The following is a 23,819-nucleotide window of genomic DNA, read 5'->3' on the forward strand; positions in this document are numbered from 1 at the left end:
CAGAGCACATCTGCGTTCATCAGTTGGCCAACAGATGGGCCCCGGTTTAATATTTTTGGATTCAGTTAGACTTGGGGGCTGATGTGAACCCATACAGAGCGCAGGTGTGAGCAAAACAGCATCCTGCAGCAGGGTGGGGTGGGAGGAGATTGTCGTGTGGGAGGCAGAGGGGAGGGGACAGGGACTTGCTTGGAGCAAGTATCCGGGCTGTCTGACTGGAAACAGTCCAGGTGCCCCTGGGGAAGGATCCTCATGTTGTACCTTGGGTTTGGCTGAGGATTTCGGTATAAGTTATTTGCAAAGACGCTGGACATTGCAATTCCCAGTCCACCCTGAACGTGATAATGGGCAGCCAGCAGGGCTGGGCCAGAGGAGATAAATTGGGAGAGAAGCAGAGCAGGGCTGGGCAGAGCCAGATGGCGGGTGTCGAGGCTGATTTTCCCACAAGCAACTGCTTTTGTTACTTAATCATGTCACAGGCAGGAAAGCACCCACCCCCACGCCTAGTATCTCTGGGGCCACCTTTGCTGCCAGCCCAGAGGAAGTTCCCAGGAACTGAGATAAGGCTACCGGATGCAGCTTCAGACTTCAGAGCTCCAACCAGGATCTTGCAGACAGCGACCCCAGGGCAATTGTTCAGGATGGGAATGGGAGATGGTGCTGGCTGAGGTGCCTGCCGCGTGGAGCCCAGTGCAGGAAGGTGTCCTGCAGCCAAGGTCCTCCAGCAGGTCAGCTGCAGTGCTAGGCCTGCCTGGTCCAGGGCTCCTTCTGTACTCGGGGCTCTGCAGAGAACAATGTACTTCCTCTCACAACACCCTGATATTCCCGGCTGATGATGGGGAAACTGAGGCCCAGGACAGTCACAGCCACGCAGGCCAGGGCTGCAAACACAGCAGGCTGAGTGTGCGAAGTTGCATCTCTCCCCAGCCTTGACGGTCCTCTAAGACCTGATGTATTTTGTGCATATTCCCTTGTTCTTAAGGAGGATGGGACTCTCCAGGCATTAGCCAGCCTTCTCCCAGCATCCCATGATCGCAGCTGTGAGTGCAGTTTTCAGTTGTGGGGAGGTAAGTTCCTACCTGTGGTTCCAGCTTGCCCAGGTGAAAAAAGACTCACACAAGAGCCCACCACGTGGAAGTGGACACAGACCGTGCTGGTCACATCCGGCTTCTCAGGGCCTGGTACAGAGGATACTGCAGCCCACTCATTCATGCACACATTAATCCATTCAGCAAGTGCCTGTTGATTAGCTACCATGTGTCCGACACAGCCCCAGGTGTTGGAAACATGGTGGTGAAGAAACAGACATTCCTGACCTCTATAAATATTAATATCAATATCTGGTGATAGAAAGAACAGCTAAAGGAATCAGGGACACATTGTTTTAAAGGTAAGAATTGAGATTTTAAGTGGAATGATGAAGCTAACCTTTTTTTTGGCTCTTGGTACGTGCCAGGCAACAAGCATAGCATTGACATGAAGCCGCATGGACCTCCTGGAGGCCCCAGGAGGAGGGCATTGCTGAGAGGACACCGGACTCCCACAGGTGCCCGAGCACGTCCCTCACCAGCCACAGCCAGCAGTGGAGGAGTCTGCTCAGGCAGCAGGGGCCACCCCAGGCAGAGGGAAACACCAGTGCCATCTCCAGGGCACAGTTTCGAGTTCTCAAAATCTGCCCAGCAGGGAGAGTTTGCTGCCTCCCAACCCTCTGCCAGGAAGAGAAAGGCCCCTCACTTTGCAGGTATGAATTTATTTGCTCCCCGGCCCCTGGCACATGCTTCATTTGTCTAAGTTCCAGCAGAGCTGCCCTGAGTCCCTTGCCAGGACAGGCTCCTGCACCCCACTGTCACCATTCCAAGATGTGTTGTCCGTCCATAGCCAGGTTCCACCGTGAAGGATCACCCTTCTCTCCTAAACCCACCCCTGCCACAGCCTCAGGGAAGCTCCACCTCTCCTTCCGGGCCTGCCTCCTCTGAGCCCTCTCTTCCATCCCTACTCTCCCAGGCGAACATGGAGAGCTCATCCCCTCCCCAAGGCAAGGACCAGGGATGAACTCAGCCTCCCTCACACCTAAGCACAGCCATGTGACCCATGTAGCCAATACACTGAAAGGGGAGGTTCTGGGAAAGATTTTCTTCATTGGACCCTTTTCTTCCATACTTGAGAGCAGTGGTCAGAAATCATGATAGTTGAAACTACAGCAGCCAACTTGGAACCATGAGGCAATAAGCCAGCATGTGAGCGATGGCATAAAAGTAAGGCTGGAAAGAGCCAGGGTCCCTGATGACATCATTGACTTTCTGCACCTAATCTAGCACCCCCTCCTCCAGGTTGCCGGGTAATTAAATGTCTACATTTGTTGAACCGCTGTTAGCTGAGTACTCTGGTGCTTGCAACTGAATGAATCCCAACGGAAATGCAAAGCTTTGTGCCCATGAACCCCCGGGCTCAATTGGGACTGCTGCCAGCCCTGGTTGGGGGCCCACGGTGGAGGAAGAACATGAAGAGGAGGAGACCAGGGTGGCTCAGCCACTCACTGCCTGGTGACCTTTGGCAAGTCACTGAACCCTACTCCTCCATGGGCCTCTGTTTCCCTATTGAAAACTGGAGAGGGCCCTGCAGCTCCCTGGGTGGGGGGGGGCTGTCTAGGGCACCTCAGTCTGGAACCACGACACTGGGCCATCTCTGAGGGTTGCTAGCTCAAATCATGCATAACCCCATGACTTTAAGAAAGAACACTTGAGATGACTGTGGGGGAAGGGACAGTGGTGGAAATCCTAGAAGAGGGGATTTCATAAAAACTGCCTGGAGCCATGGCATGGAAGTGAGCATGGAGGATGGCTTGCTCAGAGCCTGGAATGCTGAACTCCAACTCGGTCTTGCTTCAATGAGCGATGGCGAGCCAGTGAATACTCTTGACTGGAGGCATTCCCTTGGTCTAATCTGAATCCTGACTCTGCTTCTGTCTTCCAGGGCTCCCAGGCATCTTTCCATCTCTTCTCCTCTGGAGGAGGCTCAGTCTGGTGGGGGAAGAAGGCAGGAATTCTGACGTCCTCTGTGTGACCAGGGGAAGCATCTGAACGCTCCTTCCTACTTGAGAAGATGATCCTGTGACAGGCCATCTGGTTTACCCGTGGGGCCACAGGCAAACACCTGGTTCTTTCCCTGACCTGGACTGGAGCCAAGTGTGAGGAAGAGAGAAATAACAACGATGCTGCTTAGGGCTGCCAGGCACATGCACTCACCGTGGCCAGCACTGGGCAAAGGCTCCTTGCACTGCCTCATCTCATCCTCAACACCAGAGCTGCAGGCTTGGTCATGCCCCACTCAGCAGATGGGAAAAGTGAGGCTTGGGGAGGTGACAAGGCAGCTGGCAAGCTGCAGGGCCAGGACCTGGGGCCATTCACCAGATTCCAAACACTCCCAGGGGGGCCCCGGCAGCCACTAACCCCTGACAGTCTGTCCTGCGCTTGCCTCCTCCCTGCTGCTGCCTCCACGAGGAAGGGAGGCAGCTTGACGAGGAACCATATGGCCCAGATTCCCGGCTTCCACGGAGGCACACAGGAACAAGACCTCATCTCCCAGCTACTCTTGCGGCTGCAAATATTTACATCCAAATACATCCCTATATGCCATATTTTTGCCTCAAGCAGGCTGGGAGTCTGTCTTTACCAACTGGGAGGAGGCGAGGCCTGGTTAAGGAAGGACTTGCCTTCCAAGGGAGCTGCTGGCAATTCTGCAAACATTATAGAAGGTTAGTTGGTGTGCTTAGCCAATCTCCTCCCCTTTGAAGCTGCCACCAACCCCAAGGCAGGATGGAGAGGAGAAAAAGGGACAAAAAGGGAAAAAATGACATCCAAGAACAGAAGAGGCTGCTTTCTGAATCAAACACACTGTGCCCAGGTCAGCCGAGCTCACATCCTCGTAGACTCAAAGGGAAGGCACTTACAGCCATTGCTGAAATGGGGCCGGAAGCAGTTTCTGTACAGGCAGGACAGTTTGGCTGTGGGGCATGGGAAACTTCAGCCCAGAGAGTCAGAGAGAAACCAGGAGCCAGGACAGAGCCTACCACGGGGTCTCACCCCACCCCCACCCCCTCCACCTGGGTCCTCGCGAAGGGAAAGTGGTCAGGAGGGGCTTTCCCCTTTGCAGCGTGGCCAGTCAAGGGAGCAGAGTAGACAGCACCCTGGCACCCAGAGGATGTTGCTTTCCAGGTGGGTGGGCTGAGGCCAACCCCACCGTCCCCAGGAATCCTGGGTCACGCAGAGGTGACACTCTATAGCATCCCTCTGAGCCTTGGTTTCCTATTCTGCTGAATGGGCAGCCTTGCCCAAGCTCGATGCTGCTCGAGGAAGTGGGGCTGGTGAAGAGCAAAGAGAGCAAGGTGGGGTCAGAGGGGCTGTGTGTGGGAAGGTTGGAGTCATCATCACAGCAGGATCCTGCACCCTCCAGGGCCTGGCCTGGATCCGGCCGGTGTCCCAAACCCCGGCCGCCTGAGCAGGTGACATGAGGAGGTTGCTCTGAGTTTCTTAGTGATGAGGTATTAATGGTCCCAGTCTCATTCGGTGTTGAACAGACTCAATAGGACCTCGAGAAGCTGTTGGCACATCTCAGTGCTCGGTAAATGGGAGCTTTACTACCATAGCTGTCACTGTTAGCATTTTCATTTCCTTCCTAGACTCTCTCAGGCACACACAGGGCACCTTCCCCATAGCTCTGAGTTTGCTCAGCGGCACCCAGAGCTGGTGAGTGGCAGGCGAGGCATCCAGCCCTATGCCGCTCCGAGCAAGAGCACGAGACAGGTTTTTTCCTGCCCCATCCCTGTCACCCAGCACCATCTGGCTATTCCCTATTCAGAACCCAGAAGCAGAGTTTGGCTGCCTGCCAGGCACTGGGTTAGAGGGTGCTGGCCTGACTTGGCTCACATGGAGCTGCTCTCATCTCCCCATTCAGCCTCATCTGGGGCTGCCTTGTGACTTATATCCCTGTTTGGGGGCTTTGTGACTGTGGACGTCATCCCTGTAATGTAGCTCCCTCCTCTTTAAATAGGGCTGGTATGAGAGTATTATGTTACCACTGATATATTCATCTATACACCCATCTTTATATTCATCCATCAACTATCCATTCATCAGTCCATCTACCCAACAATCACCCCTCTACCCATCATTTATCTACCCATCTACCTCTCCGTCCATCCATCCATCCACTCTCCCATCTACCCATCCATTTATTCACCCATTCATCCCTCTACCCATCAAACCATTTGTCATCATCCACACATCCACACATTTACCTATTCATACAGCCAGCAGTCATGAGGACTCTTCTATGAGAAAAGGCAAAAATATGAAACCCAGCCTAGTGGGCTTCCCTGCCCACCTCTACCTTGTGTTATCTCCCCCTCTGGCCTTCTTCCAGCTCTCTGGCCATCTAAAGATTCTTGAAAACCTATGAGTGAGACCATGAGACTGCTTCAGGGCCCCTCTACCTGGAATGTTCTCCCCACCTCCCTAAGGGCAACTCCTAACTGATCCTTCAGATATGGCTTCCAACTTCCGAATCACCTCTCCTAACCACCCCATGGACCTCATGGATTGAATGCCTGTCTTTCATAGGTTCCCAGAGAGCAGGAACGGGGCTTTCCTGGGCACCTGAGTAACCGCAGAGTGGACCCTCATAGTATTTGTAGGAAGGAGGGAAGGAAAGAGTGGGGGAGGTGGGAAGTCTCCGGCTCCCTCCACTCTATCCCCTCCCCCCACCGCAGATGGTAATGGTCTCAAGAGGGAGCAGCTCTGGGACCAAGAGGGACCAGCCCAGCACCCCACACCCTGCGCTACCTCCAGCTGCAGCCGCTTCCTCCTCAGCTCCTTATCTCCCAGGCCGCCCAGCTCCAAAAGCCACAGCCAACGTCCGCTTCCCCACAGACACCAACTGCCCAGCCCGCGGGGAGCAGGGAGCAAGCAAGCACCCTCAAGGTGGCCACCAAGGGGCTGGGGCAGACCCCATTTTCCACTCATGGGCCACTTTCTTCTCTTTCCAATCCAAACCAGTCAATAATTAGAAAACCAAACAGGAGAGAGGCCTTGTCATGAAAGTGGAAGTATCCCATCTGTAGGGGGTGCTCCCACAGGTGCAAGATGCCCAAACATCTGCCTGGAGCTGGGGGTGGGGGCTGCCCCACCCTGGCTGCCATCCTAGTGCCTTTACAGAGGGTTGTGCCTCCCCAAGCCCTCTCAGTTCTGGGTCCTGAAGCCCAACCCCCCACTTCTTGAGGCCTACAAAACAATGACAACGACAAGAATACTAATGCCAGCTGTCATAGTCACAGCTGTATTGTGGGTGCTGATCGTGCGGCAGACCACGCTCAGTGTTTCAGTGCAGAGCCTCATCTCCAGCCTGGGAGCTGGGGCCACTGCAGTCACTGTGTTGTGCCGAGGAGGACACTGGCTAGGGAAGGTCAGCCAGGTTGACCCTCAGATCCTGAATCCCACTCTCAGTCAGAGCATGGGAAGCAAGAAAGGGCCATGAGGACAATGGTGACACCCAGGGGCTGGCGGGACTCACAAGACACTCCTCTCCACCTGAGCCCCGGAGGCATGTGGGCAGGCCACACATGTGGCAGTCCCTTAGAGAAATAAACAGTCTTGTGCCTCCACAGGTCTACTGTGACAGGACAGGCCTCTAGGGAAAGACAAGGGGGCAGGGGAAGTGCTTCCTTTTCTCTGTGCTCCTTCCCTTCTGCGCTGCTTGAATTAATCACCACGTGCAGGTATTACCTAAAAACTCAACTCAATTTAATCAAAATAACTCAGAAATCTGTGAGCCTGCCCTGGGTCTGCAGGCTACACACTGTGGCCAGAGTGAGGCCGCTGAGCCTGCAGCTGTGATTGGTCACCAGGGAGCTGGCCACAGGGCCAGCACAGGAGCGTGGGTAATCGGGTACACCGTGTCCTTTGTGAGGCCACTTATGTGCTGTCTTACCATAGTTGTGGCTTTTTTAGCACCTATGATGTGCCTCCCTTCTGCCAGTGAGGTGCCCAGTGGGGAGGGGACTCCGGGACACCCTCCTAGTGTCTGAGTGGTCACAGAGGGTTCTGATGTGGTTTGGGAGTACCTCAGACAAAAGTAGCCCCAACTCCCCCAGCAAATTCCATAATTCCATCTATGGGCCAGAACGGGCCCCTGTTGCCCCAAGGTATCCAGTGAGAAGTGGGAGTAAGGGTGTCCAAGGACCTCCCAGCCAGGACATCAGGACCCCCACAGCCCTATGCCAAGAAGGAGCTCTAGGAAAAGTCTAGATGGGGTAGCAGGAGGAGAGACCCAGACCACCCCAGGAGGAAGGCAGGGCCAGGCCCAGGAGAGTGGGGGGGCAGGTGGGAGGGGCTGCAGGTAGGGGACATAGCCAGGATGGACGCTGACCCCCTGGGCCGACCTGAGCCCCCACCCAGGTCAAGGAAACACACCCAGCAGGCCAGGGCTCATGTGGGTGGGGTGTCACCGGCCTGCTGTAGGAGGAAGTTGTTGGAAAGTCAGACCGGAATGGCTGAGAGGGAAGGCTGGGCAGGGCCGAGCCCAGATGGTTCCTGTTGAGGAAGCGGTGGGCACAGCTGCATGGCTGCTTCCCTGTCCCCCAGCCACACTATCACGGTGACACAGCTGGCTGCCTTGCCTGTAGGCTTCAGGGAGACCTCCCCCACGGCCTGCCTCCCCCAAGCCCGCCCCGAATCACATGAGCCCCTGAGGCCTCCCGCCCCTTTCCCAGGCAGGCTGCAGGGCAGCGGCTGCTACAAGGCCTGGAGCTGTCTGGGGGACAGAGGCCTCTGGCTCCCAGAAACCCCCGCTGGCCAGGGCCCCTCACCTGCCACTAAGTCAGTCAGTAAAGGCCATTCCAGCCGAGCTCGACCCCAGCCCCACGGTGGCCCCTGCTAGCCCTTGGAGGGCTGCCCGCCTTGCACTCAGGTCAGGAGTCAGTCTCCCAGCTCCATCTCCAGCTCCATGTCCCACGAATCTCTGGTGCTGGATAGCAGGCTCCTGACTTCCACCAGCTGCTCGGCTCCCCGGGGTCCCAGGAAGAGTGGCCCAGGTAAGGGGCTGGGGGGAGGGAGAGAAGCCAGAGCAGGTGGCTGGAGAGAATGACATCTCCAAGCTGCTGCCTGCCCAGCTCTGTTGACAGCTTGAGCCTCCTGTGTTGACTCACCTCAAATAGCCACACAGCCTCCCGACGGGGCATGTCCTGCACAGCTGGGGCAGGTGGCTCAGGGAGGATGCGACAGGTGCCAGGCTGGGCGGGTGAGCCCCACCTAGAGGCAGATGCCAGAGGAAGGGGCTGCTGAGTCCCATAGAGGAGAGTGGGCTCTGTGCTCTCGGCGGGCAGGGTCCTGGATTCGGTGAGGAAGGTGGTATGCAGGCAGGTGAGAGGCACGCAGAGCCCTTCTCCTAGGTGTGAAGGTTGGGTGAGGAACTGAGGCCAGAGGGGAGAGGGCCTAGCCCAGGGCCCCAGGAGCAAGTGATTGTGCAGGCTGGACCCTGGCCCTTGCCAAGGAGCAGCCCTGCCAGGGTTCCCGCCATTTGCAGCCAGGACCAGGGAAAGTAGGGCTCATGGAGAACCTGGCCTCTGTCCTTCCTATCACCCCTGACTCCGGCTGTTAAGTACTCGGGGGCCTATAGAACCTTGTCCAAGGACGCAAGGTCCAGAGGAGCGGCAAGCAGACGGCCCCATTCCCTAACCCACAGCCACGTGGCTATGCTCCAAGGAGCCTTTGGAACCTTCCAGAGCCCACAGACCCGCGTCTCACAGTTGCAGTCATCTTCAGGGTCCAAGCACCTTGTTCAGCAACCCAATCCAGGGGTGGGTCCTGCCTCCTCTGGAGTAGAGACCACATTCCCTGAGCAGGTCCCCACCTGCTGCCATCCAGCAGGCCAGCTTGGGTCTGTGGCTCCTACGTCACCTCAGACGCATCCAAAGCTAAAACGGCCTGACTTCACACACAATAACAAGCATGCTACTGGCTTCTCTTAATTGTGGATAAGATGCCTACAGGGAGGTGCCAGGTCGCTGGCCCTGGAAGTTATTCTGATCCTGTTGTGGTCCCATCTAGCTCCTGATGGGCACCACCCAGCCATCCCCTCCTGTTCTGAGACAGCCCTGCCTGACCCACTCACTGTCCTGGGACCAACAGCTCAGTTCTGCCACCCATCACTGCACTCTGGGCTAGTCTTCCCTCACCTGCACCTCAAAGTCCTTATCTGTCAAACCCCATTCTCCTGCTTCCTGTTGGAGTACAGGAGTGGCTCTCACAGGCCAGAGCAGGAAAGGGGAAAGGAGAGGGAGATGTACCTGAGAAATGCTGGCTGCTATTTTGTTTGGATGGTGTTAGGTAGGGGTGGGCGTATTGACCTGTGAAAGAGTTTGAGGCCAGGAGGTGGCCATGAATCCGCCTGCACTCACAATGTCACCCGCCGTGTTGGTTGGGCTGCAGATACCTGGAGCAGTTGGTCTGGTGGACTTCTGACTCAAAATCTCAGCCATCGGTTTATTGACCCCCATGGTCACTGTATTTCCCAAGAAAGGCACTGCTTGCTGGGGAGGCTTCAGTGGGAGGAGAGCAAGTAGTGGTCATTTGACTGATGGGTTGGCTTGAGGGTTTATCTGCACACGGAGGTCCCAGCCCTGTGACACTGGCTTTTAGGATCTCATGTCTCATCTTCTCTAAAATCACTTGGCCCCCAAAAATGGTCACACTGGGAGATATCCTGCCCCCAGGGCTCCCCCAGAGGGACAAATGCTGGTCTCTGTGATGCCAGAGTCAGCACTAGGGAAGAAACAGTGAGCTCGCCCCGCAGGGAGCCCTCCCAAGCCCTGGGCCCTTAGGGGTCCGAGGCAGGCCTTTGGGCTGCATAGCTCCATCAACGTCTTGGACCTGCAGTCTCCTCTAGAGTCTGCAAAATGCTTTGAGACCCAAAAACTATGTTAAGTGGCTCTGAACTACAAAAAGAATAGTAAATCATATATTTTAAAGCTGTAGTGTGAAATTCTTTTTGTTTGAAGTCAAACATATATATTTACATACTGTCCTGCTGCCAGTGTTTGGAGAAAGAGGAGGGGGCTTCAAGGCTGAGGATGCGGAGACAACAGGGGCTTTGCCCCTCTGACGATCAGATCCCATGGCTGAGTTCAAGGCAACCCTGAGCAGCCTGACCCCTCACTGGCCTATCCCCTCAGGAACCAGGCCCCTCATCAGCCCCACCGTGGCAGAAGGCTCCAGACCTATCAGAACCCCACAGCGTGTGGAGTGCTGAGGGCAGGTGAAAACTCAGGGGAGGAAGGAACAGCCCCATCTGGAGGAGGGCTTTCTGTGCTCAGATTTATTGGCACTACTGTATTTACTAGGAGCTGTGCAGGGACTAGGGGCTTGTCCCACGTGCCCACTTTCCAGATGAAGAGACTGAAGGTCAAGGTGCTGTGACCCCACAGGAAGGAGAGGAGATGGGAACAAGGACACCTGGCAGAGGTGCTAGGAACAGAGGTCTTGAAATCCACTCATAATTGAGCCTGAACCAAATAAGGCTTCTGTGTTTGTGGGGGTGGTTGGGGGTGGGGGAGACATATTGTGACAACCCTGAGACAGGCCTGTTCAGTGTCACCTGAGATGCTAGCATGAGATCCAGGTAACAGGTTTCAGTTTAAGCACTAGATAGTGAGCATTCCCTCCTAGGAGAAGTCCAAGCAAAGGCATTCTGGGATGTGAGGGGATGTCGGGCAGACTCCCGTGGAGGGCACTGTACTGCAAGGAAGCCCGAAGCTGCCAGAACCAGCCTTAGGTCACCTGGTTCTGGGGCAGGGTTCAAAGGCTACCACAGTCACTAAGCGACAAGGGCTCCTCCTCCCCACCTTGCCCCCCTTCCCCATGCTCCTTCTCCCCCTCCAGCTGCTACCTGAGCACGAGCTTTTCTCTGATATATTCTCTGCCTGGAATGCCCTTCTTGTTGTATTAATTTTCTGAGGCCGCTATAATGAATGACCACAAAACAAGTGACTCAGAACAACAGAAATCTATTTCCTTCCATTTCTAGAAGCAGAGTCTGAAATCCAGGTGTGGGAAAGGCTACACTACTTCCAGAGGCTCTAAGGGAGGATCCTTCCTGCCTCTTTCAGCATCTGGAAACTCCAAGCTTTCTTGGCTTCTGGCTGCATCACTCCAATCTCTGACTCCATCATCATGTGGCCTCTCATGTATGTGTCTCTGTGTCCTCTCCTTTTATAAGGAATTATCACTGGATTTAGGGTCTGCAATCCAGATGCGTAGTGCTCCAGCTGTTCTGCCTGCATTCCAGGCAGCAGGATTAGGTGGAGGCTCCCAGAGCCTGCACAGCCCTTCTGTCTCAGCCCATGGCTAGGGATTGGGCACATGGCCTCCAGCTGCAAGGGAGGCTGGGTGCCTCCAGGGGAGTTGGGCAAGCTGAAGCCCAAGGAGTCTCTCTGCCCTGCCCCTCTTTGCCCCACATTTTGCTCAGCCTTGGCCCCTATGGGAGATGGTCAGCTATAAACGCTGGTAGATTCACATGGTGGGGGGGGGGGGGAGTCCCCAGGACATCTAGGATCAGAGTGTATGTGAGAAGGCATCAGAGTCACAGCCCCTCTCTGTGATAAGGGACCAAGGGCAAAGCCCACAGTGACCTCTGACCTTTGACATGACAATGGCTGTCCATCCGTGTCTGTGCAAAATACTCTTAGTACTTGTTGGATTTTGCTCTTGTCCCTACTCCGCTCACTCACAGCAGAGCTTCTTCCCTCACTCATACTTGAAGTGACAGACGCAGTGGCGGTGTGCAGCCGGTTCGCACCGGTTCAGCAGAATTGATAACTAATCTTTTGTTGAGTTCAGTGAACCGGTTGTTAAAACGGCACTTGTAATCAGAGTTCTCTCTAAGGTGGGCACCTGGGCAGCCGCCCAATGTGGAAATCGCAAATTTACATTCCTTACTCTTTTTTAACATTCATCTGTGCAACAGCGTATTCTAAGCGCCCATAGTAACGTTCATTCTGTCTGTACGTAGAAAAAATTGCAAGTGAGGATGCCAATCAAGAAGCAATATGGAAATATCTTAAATGACAGTTTTATTGTTTTTTTGGTCAGGTATTATTTAATATTTTTTCATTAATATTTTAAAACTCTTTCTTATAACAATTTAGTTTTGTGTATCTCTCTTATTGTTATTATTTAAGTATTAAATGCATGAAATAATAAACTACCTTTTGGTATATAGTTTTTTTTATACTTAAAACGGTCATTAGGGCAGAGAACTGGTTATAAAATTATTTGAATCCCACCACTGGGCAGACCTCATCTCCCATCTCCTGCTCTCTCCTTGCTGACCATATGGTGTCGGGGGCTCCTGTGTCAGGATCGCAGCTCAGGGCCGGCCAAGCCACTGCAACTGCCATCACGGAAGATGCCGAGGTTCTGACAGGCACACAGGAGGCAAGAGCAAAGGTGTGTCTGAACCTTGCTCAGCAGACCCCGCAGTGTGAATGCGAAGGCACATGGGTACGGAGGCCGATTTAAGAGACCCATTTAGAGGACAGCTGGCAGAGGAACCATTTACGAAGGTCAAACAGAGTGGCAGGACAGCACACATGTCTAGGGAAGGGTGAATCGGGATAGGGAGAGAGGGGCTGGGAGAGGGAGTAGAACAAGGGGCCATGGACGTCCAGGGAGCCAGGAAGCTCTCAGTAGAGTGGACTGCAGAGCAGACACCCATATCTCTCCTTGACCCAACCTCCCACCTCTCCCAAAACCTCCTGGGCAGTCTCCAGGGCCAGCCCCCAGCACACGGAGCAGAAGAGCTAGGGGCTCAACTTTGGGACAAATAGATGCTCTGGAATGAGTCTCACAGCCTATTCCAAATGCAGATCCCCTGCCCCAAGTGCAGAGCCCCCATCCCTGTGTCCTTCTATCAAGAAGCCTGTGCATGATGGACTCTGCTCCACCTCAGGTCCGTGGAAAGTGGATCTCTTTTCCTCTCCTGGCAAATGTGGAGTGCTCTTTCCCTGGGACCTGCAGTTCCTGATGAAAATGGCCCATTCCTTCCCCATGCCATCCCATCCCTCAAGCCTGCAGGGCAAGCCTTCTGGGCCAGCCAGCAAGAGGACACTGATCACCCGTGTCCTCCCCATCTATCAGATCCTGAATCTGAGCCTAGGAAGACAGCTCTACAAGATCTGAATGTCGCCCAGGGGGACAGGGTGCAATCCAAGCCAGCTTCCTGGAGGAAGTGATCCCACAGGGACAGCTGGAGGAGGCAAAGAATACTTTCATTTCTTAACTCACCCTGAATGAGTAGAGAGGCATCCTCAACCTGCCCGCCCTGGGCCGTGCAGGGCTTTCTGGTGCACTTTCACTTCCGTGACTGCAGTTGACCAGAGGATGCACAGCCGGGAAGAGCAGCCTGGGGAGCCGCCTGATCTGGTTGTAGCTGAGCCAGGACTCTCCGTCCAGTGCTCCTTCCTGGAGATGTCCACTTAGGAAGGGGCTGAGGGAGGGGAGAGGGCCAGGGGCACCCGTGGAGGGAAGGGAAGAGGGGCCTCTCTCAGTGCCACCCACCCTCTGAGGGCATCCCAGGTCACTCATATTGATTGTTATGGAGCCAAAGTTGGACCACCATGGGCGCTAATGAAATCCTCATCACCAAAACACCACGTGCACATTCGGCCGGCACAGCCAGCATGGGCTTTTCTCCTTTCCTTTGTCCCAGCACCCATTTGACCACAGTGCCTCAGGGGGCCTGAGTCAGAGGCCCATGCTTGCACATAACCTTTCCCCAGAGCTGGTGGCTCAGGTGGTATGGGGGACAGCCTGCCTTTGGGTGCACTCCCCTGAGTTGACATCTGAAAGACCTGGGGCAGAGTCCCTCCTCAGGCCCGGCCACCTCTACTCCAGGTGGGAGGACACAGGTGGCATTGCCAGGGACTCAACAATCCTTGGATGACAAGCGACATATGCATCAGGAGGCCTGTCCCTCCAACAGCACAGGTCTTCTGAGTGGGCTGTGATCTGCCTCAAATTTCGCAAGCCCCAGCTGTGGGACACAGGACAGAGCCTCTGGTTGTTCCAAAAAAAAACTCGGGCTGCTGGAGGGGAGGAGGCAGGTGGAGCACGACTGGTGATTCCGTTCCAAACTCCTTCCTAACCCGAGGCATGTCCTCGTCCCAGCCACCCTTTAAAGCAGGGGTCCCCAAACTACAGCCGGCCCGCAGGCTGCATGCGGCCCCCTGAGGCCATTTATCCGGCCCCCACCGCACTTCCAGAAGGGGCACCTCTTTCATTGGTGGTCAGTGAGAGGAGCATAGTTCCCACTGAAATACTGGTCAGCTTGTTGATTTAAATTTACTCGTTCTTTATTTTAAATATTGTATTTGTTCCCGTTTTGTTTTTTTACTTTAAAATAAGATATGTGCAATATGCACAGGGATTTGTTCATATTTTTTTTATAGTCTGGCCCTCCAACAGTCTGAGGGACAGTGAACTGGCCCCCTGTGTAAAAAGTTTGGGGACCCCTGCTTTAAAGCATCACTGACTTGGTTGTACAAATGAGGACACAAATTAGAGAGGTTAGAGAATCTGCCAGAGGTCGCCTAGTGTTGCCGACAGGGCTGAGTGCCTCTCTGTCTGCCAAGCATCCTCCCCAGGAGCAGGTGTAGCCCAGGCGGGACCTCGGGAAGGGAAAGAGAATCCCTTTAGCACCCATTATCGTGTTAAGGCTGTCCCCTGCAGTCCACACCTTCGGCTGGACCCTCCAAGAGCCTTCAGTGGGGTCTGCCTGCTTCACACTAGGGAGCCCAAGGCAGGTGCTGTCTGATCCCACAGCTGACACCGGGATTAAGTGCATCCCAGCTGATAGGACTAGCTACCTGCCCATCCCAGGGTTCTCAGGGTGAGATTCCCTCTCTGCTGGTTGCTGCTTTAAAACCTTTTGAAAAGTGGCCCCAGGTCTAACACCTGCCCAGGTCTAGCACCACTCACCATTGAAGTGTACATGGATGTTTTGAGTGATTTGTCTATGCAGCTGAGGGTTCTAGAAGGGTGTGGCCCTCTAGGTTTGACTCCTACTCTCAGGGGAGGTGCAGAAAGGGGTGCCACCTGCCAGCGTGGAACTCAGAGCCTGAGGGCACACAGCCACATCCCTCCCCTGAATCAGCACAGCTTCACAAACATGTGCAAGGATGATTGGCCCGAGAGGAACAAGGAAGGGTCTGAGGAGGCTGCTTTGAGGATGAGACCTCTGGCAAGGTGCTCTGGTCGTGGTGGTCTGACATCCCTGATTCTCAGTCTGGTCATCTGCAAGGGCAGCAGGCTGGACCCGATCAATGGCTGAGATAGATAGAAGGGCTGGGCTGGGAATCAGCTCTGACACTTGCACCACGACCCAGCAGGCTTGTCTGTGATGTGGAGATGACAGCCATCATCCACAGAGGCTAAGGGGTGGTGAGGAACACCCCCCTCACCCGCACCTACCTGGCCCAGTGCCCCGTTGGCCTTCCAGGACAGCCTTTCTCTCCCTGGTCCTCACGCTTACCCTGTCCTGGGACCCTGGCTGCAGCCCCCTGCAGTCTGCCCCCTGGCACACCTGGTGCAGCGGAGAGGGAGCCCATGGAGAAGGAAGTGGGGGATTTACTTTGCCCTGTGGGCTCCCAGAGCTTCCTCCTTCCTCCCAAATCAGGGTACATTTTGAGTGTTGTGGAAAGCCCCAACCTCCCAGAGCCCAGGAGGGTGGAGTGGAGTGCGAGTAAGGACAAGCAGGAGGGGCAGGAAAGCCCTTACACATTGCCCACCTGGCTGTGCCCCTTACTCCAGGCTGCTGGGACCTCACACCCCAGGCCAGGCAGGGCCAACCCAGCTGTCTCTGTCTGAGGCTCAGGGCTTCCTCAGAAATGAAGCCCCCTCTTCTGACCTTTGGGACTAAGGATCTGGGGTTTTCTCATGGCTGGGTTCTCTTATTAAGAGAAAAAAAAATCTAAGGTTTCTAGCTCCCATTCTGTGCAAGATGCCCGCCAGCCAGGACGTGGAACCCCAACACCCAGACCCTGGAGCTCAGTCCGGAGCTCAGAGAGGTTGTAGCTCGCCAGAGGGTCTCAGGGTCCCCTGCCCCTAAGACACGGCCATGCCCCCATTGCTGGCCTCACACCTACTCCCGCCAGGAGAGCAGAGCAGCTTCCTCCCCTAGGAGCGCTGTGCGCCCCAAGCCCTCCCTCTTCCCACTGGTTTCCCAGGGGCCCTCAGTGCAGGCTGTTGTCCTGATGTTCTCCCAGCCCTGGACGGACAGCTGGATGGACAGATGTCAGAGCTCGTTCTCACCCCTCCACTGCCATAGTATTTCCTAGACCACAGTTGGCACCACACATCCTAAAAGTGAGAGTCAGGTGACAAAAAGTGCAAGTCAGAACCAGTGTCACAACCCTGTTTTGGGCCCTCAGGGACATTGAACCCCTAAGTCGTCCAAGGCCCAAGAGGCCAGCTGAGGGGCTGAGCTTGGCTATGTCTCTCACCAGGGCTCCCTCGTCTGCAGCTGGTGGGACTGTCCCCACCTGGGGGGCTCTCCAGGCAGGGGCTCCACCCAGAACTTCAGGGCAGAGTGCAGCTGGTGCAGGGGAGATAGGAGCAGGCGGCTTCCTGTCGGAAACTGAAACTGCCAGGTGCTTCCCTCTCTCCAGAGGTGACCCAGAGACAGCTGAACCCAGAGTCCAACAGTCCCACCCCTTCGTGCTGTCCCCAGGCGGGGTCAGGCAACTCCCCTTTCAGGCAAGCACCTGCGTCCACCCGACCTGGCCTCCCACCTCTTACCACACCGTGCATCTATGAGCCTCAGTTCACCACTTGGTGAAAGAGACCGAGGTGGTCTCTGCCCCCTGGGGCAGACAAGTGCCGGAGCCATGGAGCCACGGAGCCACGGAGCCACACAGCTCTGCCACCACCTGGGGCTGCCAGTCCAACCTGAGCCACCCTGGCAAAGGATTTCAAAGCTCTGTGCAAAACCAAGGATGCTAAATAACCTAATAATTTTAACTTGAATCCATGTAAAAATGATAGTATTTCAGATAGGTCAAATTTAACAGCCAATTTTGCTTGTTTCTTCTTATTCCTCCACTCTGGCTTCCAGAATATGAAACATTTCACACATGGCTCACGTTCAATTCCTGCTCAATGGGCTGCTCTGAGTCCAGGGACCTGGAAGACGAGAGACATAGGACTCACTCATCACCAGCAGCTGGCCTCTCACATGCTCCTTATGTGTCTCATCCCTTTGTCTCGGTGGCTAACCTTTAATTTAAATTATGAAATCACACACACACACACACACACGCGCGCGCGCGCGCGCGCGCACCAGAAAAGCTCCATCACAAGGAGCAAACAGGGCGAGCATGCTGCCCTTCATTTCAGAGCCAGCTCTTTCCCCACTCCTTTTCTGTAAAAATGCGTATTACAGATTCAGTGCCCCCGACCCCTGAGACTGCCTGCCTGGGGTGGTGGGATGGGATCAGGAGCTGTGTAAAAGCCAGCCTGCTGGGTCAGGACCCAACTCAACATTCTCAGCGGGGTCTTGGCCAGGCTGCTTGACCCCCACTCCAGTCTCCATTTCCTTATCAGTAAAATGGGGCCAGTAACACATGTCAGTACTGAGAGCCTCTCTGTATGTCTCTCCCAGAGAAATTGTGATTTTCTGCATTTTACATAGTTACATGTTCTGTGTATTCTTTCCCAATTTTCTTTTCTCTCCCCGTGGTCATTTTATGTGGCACCAGGGCAGGTGGTTCCTTCACAGTTGTCCTGTGGTCCCATGAGCTCAGGCAGGGCCAGAGGACTGAGCTATGAGGACAGTCCCTCCCAGTTCCTGGGGAAAGGCCTTTCGTACAAAGTGTCCAGCAATGGCGTGGAAAGTTTCTGGAGGTCGTAAGCACATGGCTCCTGGGGGAGCGCCCAGTTCTAGGAAACTAGCGTGCTGGCTCGGAAGGCGAGGCAGGCAGTAGGGCACTGGGGGGAGCCCTAGGCTCCTGGGCATTTCTGCTGGTCCCACCTCTGAGCGCATGGTTGGGGGCCTTCGCCATCCAGGCTCATCCTTTATGGACACAGGTTTGGTAGTCAACCCAGGTGAGAGCATGGGGGGCAGTTCAGCTGCGATGAGCAGGTGGGAGAACAGCCAGGGCAGCTCTGGGACCCTGCCCTTGCTCTACTCACAGCAGCCATCCCCCTCGACCGCTCCTGCCATGCTCTGCTGAAGGCAAACTAAAGCTGCAGTGCTCTGGTCCTGGCGGATGGCTCAGTGGATTAGAGAGCCGTCCTGATATGCAGAGGTTGTGGGTTTGATCCCCGGTCAGGGCACAAACAGGGACAGTTTGATATTTCTGTCTCTTTCTTTCTCCCTTCTTCTCTCTCTAAAATAAAATAAAATCAGCTGCAGTGTTCTGGGCCACAATGAGTCTGGAGTTTCTAGGAGGCCTTTGATGTGAGACTTAGGTGGTGGAAAGTCCTGGCGTCATGTGGGCATGAGAGATGTGACCTTTGGAGCATGAGGCCTCTGAATAAGCTGGGAAATCCCACTCCACTCCAGGAGGCAAGACACCGGGTTCCAAGGGGCCAGGTGAATGCCTTGGCCCCGACATGGCACTAGAAGGAAGAGGGGGCTGAGAGGACTTCTGCGTCTGCCACTTGCTGGCTGAGCCCCTCGCTGCCTCTACCCCCACCCTCCACCCCGGTTCTATCAGACCATGGCACAGAGGAGGAGGCCTGTCCTGAAGGGGTCAGGGGACTGAGCTAGTAAGAGGACACCACCACTGGCCCCTCGATGTGGCCAGGAGCATGTGATAGAGCAGTGCCTCACAGTGGAGCCTGAAATGTCCTCCTGCTAGGGCAGCCCCAGCTCCTACCGATGGACCTGGAGTGGGCAAGACAGGAGCCTGCAGCTGCCTCTGGCATCAGAGCAGCGGGCTGGGGCACCAGGGGTCCCTGGGAGCCTTTTGGGGAACTGTGGGGGTCCCAGGACAGGCAGTGTCAAATATAAATGGTGATGGTGGTCGTAACCACATTTCCCAGTCACCAAGCTCTTAGGAAAGCACTTTCCTTCATCCTCTTGTGTCTTCGAGGGAGACATGTTGGCCCCAGCTTTGCCTCTGAAGCACTGAGACAGCACAGTGGTCAATCCGTGGGGTAGGGACCTGTCACACATTGGGCGCCAGGGCCTAGTCTTGAAGCCATTGGTTCAGCGTTTTTATTTGTTTTTGCTTGCATGTCTCCTGAAATGTTTTTGAAAAGCCAAGTCCCCTTTAAGGTAATATTTCCTATAAGATGGCTTTGCCTACTCTGTCACACCCGAGCTTAGAGCTGCTTCTTTTTGATGGATGCCTGCTAGAGAAGTTTGCCACGGTAACAATTAGCTATATCCCACACCTGACCATAAAGTCAGGACTTAACACTTCTCCGCCCCCTCCATGTAGACTTGTGTTAGTGAGCGGCACACAGGACACACACCTGTTTCACAAACTCTCTACTCTGTAGGCACTCAGCCTACTGACTGGTATGAGCCAGGAGCCAGGGCCTCTGAGGATGATCGCACCTCGATATCCTTCTAAACCAATGGCCAGGCCTGACCTGTGGTGGCGCAGTGGATAAAGCGTCAACCTGGAAACACTGAGGTTGCCGGTTCAACCCTGGCTTGCCTGGTCAAGGCACATATGGGAGTTGATGCTTCCTGCTCCTCCCCTTTCTCTCTCTCTCTCTCTCCCCCCCTAAAATGAATAAATGAATAAATAAATAAATAAAAATTAAAAAAAAATCAAACCAATGGCCTGAGGAAGGGCCCTTGGCAATGGTGCCCGGGGGCCAGTTCACAACACCTAATTATTGTTTAAACAATCACAATGGTCATGTTGTGTCTCCCTCATTTTTTTTAAAGATTTTATTTATTCATTTTAGAGAAGGGGGGAGAGAGAGGAGAGGGAGGAGCAGGAAGCATCAACTCCCATATGTGCCTTGACTGGGCAAGCCCAGGGTTTTGAACTGGCTACCTCAGCGTTCCAGGTCAAGGCTTTATCCACTGCGCCACCACAAGTCAGGCGTGTCTCCCTCATTGATGAGAGAACCAGTATTGTATTTTTTATACTATAGTATAAATTTATTTTCATGAAATCCTTAAAGCTACAGATTCAGTGCACTCAGTTAAAGGAAAATGTCACCACAAAACCAAACTGTCAGGCTGGACTTCACTAGAAATCATTCTACCCAGACTGATGTTTGTCAGTTTTTAGTTCAAACAAGCACAAGCATGTCATTAAATGACCCAACTGTCTCACTTCTGAATTCCAATTCTGATATAAATGGATGGATGGATGATAGATGGGCAGATGAATGAACTGGTAGAAAAGAAAGTAGGAAGACAGGCAGGGAGAAAGGTTCAAAGTGTACCTTTCAAAAAGTTAAAAACATAATTCTTAAATGAACATATAACAAATGAACATGTTTCAAAGATGTGTCTCCCTACAAGTTAACACCTAACTTACAGAGTCTGGGACTCAATCAGCAATAAATAGAAGGTCAACACAGGCATGTCCCTTAAGGGCCACTGACCCTTGGCAGCTGCAGGCTTGACACCAAGAAGATATGAGGAAGGTAGGGGAGACACAGAGGCTTGCTGGTTTGTTTTGGGGTTTTTTAAAGATTTTATTTATTTATTTTAGAGAGGAATGAGAAAGAGAAGCAGAGGAGGAGCAGGAAGCCTCAACTCTCGTATGTGCCTTGATCAGGAAAGCCCAGGGTTTTGAACCAGCGACCTCAGCATTTCCAGGTCGACACTTTATTTACTGCGCTACCACAGGTCAGGTAGAGGCTGGTTGGTTTTTATACGTTGGGGCAAAGCACTGGGGTTGGATTTAGGCTGCAGGAGAGACCTGTGTAAGCCAGAGCAGGAAGATCAGGAGAAGTGATGTGAGAAAGGAGAATGGGCAGACACCACAGGCCCAATATTTTGCCAGAATAATCTGGAGGTTGAGTACCCCACACATTCCTTGAAGCTATCTTGCCCAGGTGCCTAGAAAGTCCCGTGTGCGTGCCTGCTTTGCAAATCCCACAATAAGGCAGGAGATGATAGCTCCTGCTTGCTGCACGGGGCAGGGCTGGGGGAGGCGGGGCTCAGAAAGCTCTCTGCGCTCTTTTCCCTGGAAGACAATACCCTATTCTTCCTGAGGACACCACTGCAAGCTACCTGCCCTCCCTCCAGTGTCCCCCCTTCATGAAGAATCAGAAATGAGGAGCCCCTCAGCCACTGAGCTGGACCTCAACCCCTGCCTGCCTCCCACCCACTCCCTGCCTGCACTGGGAGCCGCTACCGGCCTCAGGGAAGCAGTGGTCCTTCTCATCCAGGTAGTTCTCATCCAGGAGCCTTCACTCCACCATTTGCCTGCTCCTCTCACTGGTGGCAGGGGGGAAAAATGGCAGTCTCAGCAGAGAGAGAGAATCTGGGAGAATGATTGAGCTGGTCAAAGAGTGGATAAACCTGGAAAAATTATACTACGTGAAAGAAGCCAGACACAAAAGGCCTCATTCCATTCATATAAAGTCCAGAACAGGCAAAACCACAGACACAGAAAGCAGATGAGTGTTTGCCAGGGGCTGAGGGAGGGGGTAACAGGGAGTGAGTGCTAAAGGGGACAGGGTTTGCTTTGGGGGTGATGAAAAGTCCTGAAACTAGACAGGGGTGATGATTGCGCAGCAATGCAAATATACTTACTGCCACTGAATTGTTCATTTTTTAATGGTTAAAATGGTAAATTTTATGTTCTGTGTATTTAATCACAATATAAAAAATTTTCCATTTCTTTTTTTTTTAAAAAAGCATAGCAAGCCCTGGCCGGTTGGCTCAGCGGTAGAGGGTCGGCCTAGCGTGCGGAGGACCCGGGTTCGATTCCCGGCCAGGGCACACAGGAGAAGCGCCCATTTGCTTCTCCACCCCTCCGCCGCGCTTTCCTCTCTGTCTCTCTCTTCCCCTCCCGCAGCCAAGGCTCCATTGGAGCAAATGATGGCCCGGGCGCTGGGGATGGCTCCTTGGCCTCTGCCCCAGGCGCTAGAGTGGCTCTGGTCGCAACATGGCGACGCCCAGGATGGACAGAGCATCGCCCCCTGGTGGGCAGAGCGTCGCCCCATGGTGGGCGTGCCGGGTGGATCCCGGTCGGGCGCATGCGGGAGTCTGTCTGACTGTCTCTCCCTGTTTCCAGCTTCAGAAAAAAGAAAAAAAAAAAAAAGCATAGCAAAATGAGCACTTCATCCAGGCTTCAGGGCTCCCACTGACCCATCCAATGTGTGTCCTGCAGACATAAAGACTCATCAGTGCCCTCGCTCCAGGGAACCCTGTGTCACCTCCCCTCTCCAGAGCTGCGATGCTGTTAGCTCCCTTCCTCCCACTCTGGGCCTCCTTAGCTTCCTCTGGCTTTCCCTCCAGATTTGCTGTGGGAGGAGCTGGCCCCCAGCATCCTGCCTGCTGCCCCTAGCCAGTCACTTATCTGCCCTGGAGCCTCCCTGCTACCCTGGGGGAGTTAAGAAGACAGGGCACAGTGCTCCTCCTTTATTTCCTTTTCTGCAGCCACAGAGCTTGTTTGCACATGCATACTGTCCATCCTCCCAGAGGCACCTCTGCACACCTGCGAAGCAGGACGCACGCCCATGTTCCCCTTCTGCGCAGACGGGGCCAAGGTGCATCTGTGTGCAGAAATCAGTCAGGGAGTTGGATCCTGTGAGCCCTAGGGTGCAGGGCCTCAGGTGTGTTCTCCCCATTATAACACCAGGCTTCTGGGAACATCTGTGTTGGGAGCATGCTGAGTGCCTCCAGGAGGACCAAGAGAAACACTGAGCATGACAGCATTCTGCAGGATTTAATAAATGTCACCTCTGACATGTGGCTCCTGAGCACCACTTGGACATCCGTGTTCGGACCTTTCAAGTGGACTTTTGGGTGATTGTCTCCACTGACTGGGCTGGGCTGCAGGTCACCCTTCCAGCGGCCTGGGTGCAGGTGTGGCCGATCTATCGCAGCTCCTTTCTGCTGAGCTCAGAGGAGGCCTCAGCTTCTTTCACAACACAGCGCTCCCAAGGGCCAAGGCGTTTCTTACAAGTCCTGACTCAGTAGTCACACACTGTCCATGGATGACTGATACTTTTTCAAATGCAGGTAAAATGTCACGACACGGTCACGTTGCCACCACTCTTACTTTCTGCGGGTCTCCTGTCTGAGCACCGCCCTTAGTGGCTCTGTCCCTTTCGGCCTTCTTTGCGCATCCATTACGGCAGGTTTAGGAAAGCACTGGAGACATCAGAGCAGGGTGAAAATAAGGAGGCTCAGAGCAAAGAGGACACAAGCCTGCACTCCACCATTTGCTCGGGACAAGACCCTGGACAGACCTCTCTGGGTTCTGTTACTTTATCCACAAATAGGGTTGCAGTTAAAGTCAAATTTCAGATAAACAATATTTTGGTGTAATTAGGTCCCAAATATTGACTGGGACCTACTTATACTAAATATTCTTTATTGTTTATCTGAAGTTCAAACTTAACTAGACATCTTGTACTTTTATTTCCTAAATTTGGCAGTTCTAACCATAAAGGAGTTGAACCCTGTATCCAATAAGGTTGCATTTAGCTGCAAATAACAGAAAACAAATAGCAGGATGAGCAGGGTTGTTTGGTTTTGTCCACATAACAAGAGCCCAGAGACAAGTGGTTCAGGCTGATGCAGCACTGATTCCATCTGAAACGCAGACCTGTTTTCCTCTCTCT

The 23,819-nt window shown here is 54.0% G+C and overlaps 1 protein-coding gene across 4 annotated transcripts in view; it reads left to right on the top strand.

Annotated features, from left to right (window-relative positions):
* The first annotated feature begins 7,784 nt into the window (after nucleotides 1-7,784).
* CBFA2T3 (CBFA2/RUNX1 partner transcriptional co-repressor 3) overlaps nucleotides 7,785-23,819 on the top strand; it is a 94,803-nt gene continuing 78,768 nt past the window's right edge. For all 4 annotated transcript variants that reach the window (XM_066349670.1, XM_066349671.1, XM_066349672.1 and 1 more), the window contains exon 1: nucleotides 7,785-8,086. In XM_066349670.1, coding sequence (XP_066205767.1) covers nucleotides 7,999-8,086 — 88 coding nt within the window. In that variant the 5' untranslated portion in view covers nucleotides 7,785-7,998. The remainder of the gene's footprint in view (nucleotides 8,087-23,819) is intronic.

The sequence above is a fragment of the Saccopteryx leptura genome, chromosome 9 (assembly GCF_036850995.1).
Source record: "Saccopteryx leptura isolate mSacLep1 chromosome 9, mSacLep1_pri_phased_curated, whole genome shotgun sequence".
Classification (NCBI taxonomy): Eukaryota; Metazoa; Chordata; class Mammalia; order Chiroptera; family Emballonuridae; genus Saccopteryx; species Saccopteryx leptura.